We start from the raw sequence: 5,023 nt of genomic DNA, 5'->3' as shown, positions 1-5,023 counted from the left end.
CTGAGATAAAAAATAAAATACAAAATATAAGTTACAATAGGGTTATAGCTGTTGAACATACTAAAATACATAGTTTACAAATTGTTTATATTTTAATTTTATTTAAAAAGTAGAATTTGTACAATGCACCATGCTTATGCATATAGACCTAAAATAAATTACAATTCTATTGCATATGTGTTAAGTATTTCCATTTGTTGAATGCAATTTGCCTTGAAATTATACTTTTCAATTAAGAAAAGTCATTGACATGTTTTCCATTTGTTTGTCACAATGTTCTCATGTTCTTGTGACTTTCCATTTTTCTGGGCTTTTATTGTGAACATGTTTTTGGATGGCACTGTTTATGTACTAATCCTATATTTATTGTCTTTTTTTAATTTTAATAAACTGAATGAGTAAATAAACTTTCTATTTGTTGAAATAGTAGTAATTGGACTTAGGGGTAACTGGACTTAAGATGTGTGTGCTTCTCCATGCAGCTTCATCATTCAACTGCTTTATGAGCAACACAGGTTTTTAAGTGGATGTTGACTTGCTCTACTACTCTGTTCCTTCACTACTACTTTGTTAAAAGTGAAACCTTTTTCCATCGTAGATATTATAAACATCCAAATTCAAGCCAGTCTCTTTGCTAGTGATGGGGGTTGAAGTGTGAACCATAGATGGGGGCAAATGATGAATCTTGCATGCCCTAGTCAACACACAAGTAGCTGATGCTTGCGTTGGACATGTATAGAATGGTGGCTGCAGTTTCAGCATAGTAATTTTGATGGTATGATTGTGATGACTGGACAAACAGACACCACCAGTCATGTAGATGCAAATATCAGTTTCAGATGTATATTTTGTTTTTTTTCGGAGTCAGCCAGTGGCCATTTGCAGAACTGCAGGGGGGCTTTATCATATCACACTGCACCATTGCTATGTTATGTCAATTAAATTGTAGTGTACCGTATTTTAGAGCTGAAATGGGAAAAAAAATATGAAGCATGTCTTGCAGAAACATTCCAGGATATAATGCAACATTCAGGATGTGATATGCATGAGCACAGTGCACTGTAAAAAATTAAAATCAAGAACATAGTGGAAATCAAAAATATGGTTTCATGATTAGTAAAATCAGAGAAAAGAATTTTAAAGAAGGAAGTCAGTTAGTTTTTGGATAGAGTTAACAATGACATAAGCTGCTCTGTTATGCCATTTTTGACACAATACCTCTTTAGACTTATTTTGATGTTCTTCAGCCTCCTTTTTCAGTCTAGCCTTCTCGTTCTCTAGGTCTGTGATAGCTTTGCGTAAATCGTCAGCTTCTTTGCCGGAATTAAGTCTCTCGACTTCGAGTCTTTCGACTTTTGTCATTTTTTCTTGGGTGGCAATCTCAGTCTCATGAAGACGGGCAGCAATTGTATCAGCTTGTTTCCTGAATTTTTTAGCCTCCTCTTCAGCTTTGGCCTGGGCTTCGCTCAGCTGAGATACTTGAAGTTTGAGCTTTTCAGCTTCTGCTATGATCTCCAGTTGCCTTTTCCTCTCAGCTTCAAGTGATCTCTGGTATTCCTCTGTTTCCTCCTCCAGACGTTGCTGCATCAGCTGTTTATCCTCCAGCAGCTTTTGTGCCTGCTCCTGAGCCAAGTCTTTCTGCTTTTGGAGAATCTCTGCCTCTGCTCTAAGTCGAGATGCTTCTTGTATAGCCTGCATTTTCTCTTTGAGCATTTTATCTGCAAGAGCCCTTTGCTGATTGAGGTCATCTTCTGCTATCTGTCTCAGGCGGGCAGCCTCTTGGGCTTCTACACTAAGTCTAGCAGCATCTTCTGCAAGCTTTTTCATATTCTCAGCCTCTTCAGCGAGGAACTTTTGAGTGTTGTCTTTGTCTTTCTTAATGAGACGCTGATTTTCCTCCTCGATTTTGAATTTCAGTTTGACTAGCTCCTCCATCTGAACCTTGACTTTGAACAGCTCCTCTTCCACCTGGGCCCTTTGCTTGACAGCATCGTCAACCTCATCCTTTAGGCGCTGCAGCTCTTCATCCAGGAGGTCTTTCTGTTTATCAGTTTCATCAAGCTTAAGCTTAACCTTTGTAAGTTCTTGCTCTACTTGGAACTTCTGTTTTAGCGTTTGCTCTGCCAGTTTTTTGTGCTTTGCCATTTCAGCATCTGCTTGTTGCTTCTGTTTAAGTGCTGCAGCTTCTGCTTGTGCTCGTTTAGCAGCTTCAAATTCCGCTTCCTTCCTAAGTCTTTCAGCATCTTCCTGAGCTTTAGCTTGGCTTGCAGCTTCTTGCTCAGCAGCTGATTTTTGCCGCTCTGCTTCCTCTGCTTGTTGACGAAGGAGGGCTGCTTCCTGCTCTGCCTTCTCCTTAGCGGCTTCTGCCTCTTTGGCAAGCCTCTTGGCTTTCTCATACTCTTCCTTAAGCTTCTTCTGCATGAGGGTATCTTCTTTCTGTTGAGCGAGGACACTCTGAACTTGCTGCTCTGCTGCATTGCATTTCAAAGCGGCTTGCTGAGCTGCAACAATCTGTTTTTCTGCTTCTTTGTCAGCTTCATCTTTCTGCTTTCTGGCTTCTTCTGCTTTCTTCTTCAGACGTTCAAGCTCTTCTACGGCTGCTTTGCGTTGTCTGGCTGCCTCCTCCTCTGCAGCAGCGATCTTTTTAACCTTCTCCTCTGCTTCCCTCCTTCTCTGTTCTTCCTGGAGGGCAAGTTTTCTAAGTTTTTCTGCCTCCTCCTCTGCTCTGAGCTTGCTTTGTTGAGTTTCGTCTGCAATATTCTTCAATTTATTCAGTTCTAGCTCCAGATCAAGTTTTCCAGATGAAGCCTTTTCAAAGTTCAGCTTAAGAATTCGGATTTCTTCCTCGACAACTCTCCTCTGTTTGAGTGTGTCGTCCACTATGGCTTTTTGTCTTTCCATTTCAGCCTCAGATGACTTTTTGAGTTGTACTATCTTCTCCTCAATCTCTTGCTTGTGCTGGTTGGCCTGGTCTTCAAGAGCTTTCCTCTGGTAAGCCTCATCTTCAGCTTGTCGCCGGAGTCTCTCATTTTCAGCCTCCTTTTCTTTTAGGGCAATTTCGGCCTCTGTTTTCAGATGAGTTGCCTCACTAATTGCAGCCAGCTTCTCTTTGAGAATTCTCTCAGCTTCTGCTCTCTGACGAGCAGCTTCGTCTTCAGCAACTGTCCTCTGATGCTTGGCCTCCTCTGCAATAATTCTAAGCTTGCTTGCCTCTTCGGCCAGGTCCTTCATCTTGGCAGCTTCCGCCTCCAGAAGTTGTTTGCTCTTCTCTGTGTTGGACATGGACTCCCTTTCTGCCTTAGACTTCAGCTGAATGAGCATATCCATTTCACTCCTAACTTTTGCCAGTTCATCTTCCAGCTGTTTCCTTTGTTGCTGAGCTGCAGCGACTTCATTCTTCAGGCGATAAAGTTCATCTTCAAGGAGGGATCTCTGCTGTTCTGCATTGTCAAAGTCTGCCCTAAGTCGAATGAGCTCCTGTTCTGCAGTGAGTTTTTGCTGAGCTGTGCTCTCAGCTACCTTCCTCTGCCTCTCCAGTTCATTCTCGGCCATATCTTTTTGCTTCAGGGCTGACTCCTCAGCTTTGGCTCTCTTCTTAGCCTCCCGTTCGGCCTCCTCCTTTTGTTTCTCAGCATCTTCTTGAGCAAGACTCTTCTTGTGAGCCTCTTCTTCAGCCTGGAGTCTGAGACGAAGGGCCTCATTGGCTTTCTGTCTCCATTTCTCAAGCTCTTTCTCTGCCTCTTCTCTGGCATTTTCTGCATCTTCCTGTTGTTTCTTGAGGCGTTCTGCTTCCTGTTGCAGCTGAAGGACAGCGCCATGCTCTTGCTTAAGTGACTCCTCTAACTTGGAGGTCTTTTCCACAAAAGAAATGTGTTTGCTCTGGAGTTCAGCAGCGGCACTTTTCTGGGCTGCCACATGAGCAACCTTGATCTGTCTCTCCTTTTCAATCTCAGCTTGCTTCACTTGCCTTTCAGCCTCCTCAGCTTGCATCCTGAGTTTTTCAAGGTCCTCCAGTGCTTTTTGTTTTTGCTTAGCAGCTTCTTTCTCTGCCTCAGATTTGCGTTTGAGCTCTTCCTCTGCCATGCGCTTCTTCTGGGTTTCTTCGTTAACTTGTTTACGAAGTTTCTCAGCTTCTTCTTGTGCAGCCTTCCTGAGTTTCTCAGCCTCATCTGCTCTATCTCGAAGTTGTTTCAGCTCAGATTCTGCTGTCGACTTTTGTTTAACTGTCGTCTCAAGTTGGATCCTGATGAGGTGGATTTCCTCCTCAATCTTGGCTCGGCTTTTGAGAGCCTCATCCACCTGTTGGCTTTTGTCCTTGATCTGCTGCTCGGAGAGGTTTTTGAGCTCATGCAGTTCCAGCTGGATGTTGTGCTTTTGCTTTTCTGCATCTACAGCAGCAACTTCTCTCCTGCTTACTTCTTCCTGCATTCTGAGCTTCAGCTCTTGAGCCTCTTTCTCAGCTTTGGCAATGGCCTTTGCGTGAGCTTCAGCTAACTGCTTTTGTTTGTCTAACTCAGCCTGCATCTCCGCCATTTTTTTCTGCTCTTCCGCTTTGAGTTTCTCTGCAGCTTTCTGCATTAGTGGAAGCAAATGGTAAAGAAAGGATTATAATCAAGCATGACAGGTTAAAGGTAATACTTTACATCAACCAGCTCAAAACAGTGTGAATTAAAATTGTATTAGGATAGTGCCAATCAAAACACACTGCAATGAGAGCAAAGTTAATGTACTGTATTACCTAAGGCAATGTTAATGTTAAAATTAGCTCAAAGATTGAGTAGAGTAGTCAATCACTAGATGCAAATTAGATGCACATTAATCAAAGTGATGTTAAAGTCACGATGCAATCAAAATAATTCATGACAAGACAATTCAGGAAAAAACATGGAAAACGATGAATCAATTAATGTATGGGAACAAAATATCACTTCACAACACAGCAAGAAACTCATGTGGCATGCAACTGTAGCTGTAGCGCTAACTTTGTAAAACAACTCCTTTAACAGAAATCAAAGCGGTAGTA

The 5,023-nt window shown here is 42.2% G+C and overlaps 1 protein-coding gene across 25 annotated transcripts in view; it reads right to left on the bottom strand.

The window, feature by feature from the left end:
- LOC114448072 (plectin-like) overlaps positions 1-5,023 on the bottom strand; it is a 97,572-nt gene that overhangs the window by 8,248 nt on the left and 84,301 nt on the right. For 24 of the 25 annotated variants that reach the window (XM_028424735.1, XM_028424753.1, XM_028424736.1 and 21 more), the window contains one exon: positions 1,219-4,572. The exons of the other annotated variant lie outside the window; for it this stretch is intronic. In XM_028424735.1, coding sequence (XP_028280536.1) covers positions 1,219-4,572 — 3,354 coding nt within the window. The remainder of the gene's footprint in view (positions 1-1,218; positions 4,573-5,023) is intronic. 25 annotated transcript variants of the gene reach the window in all.

Source organism: Parambassis ranga, chromosome 16 (assembly GCF_900634625.1).
Source record: "Parambassis ranga chromosome 16, fParRan2.1, whole genome shotgun sequence".
Lineage (NCBI taxonomy): Eukaryota > Metazoa > Chordata > Actinopteri > Ambassidae > Parambassis > Parambassis ranga.
The sequence above is the reverse complement of the archived record's forward strand: the minus strand, read 5'-3'. Positions and strand labels throughout refer to the sequence as shown.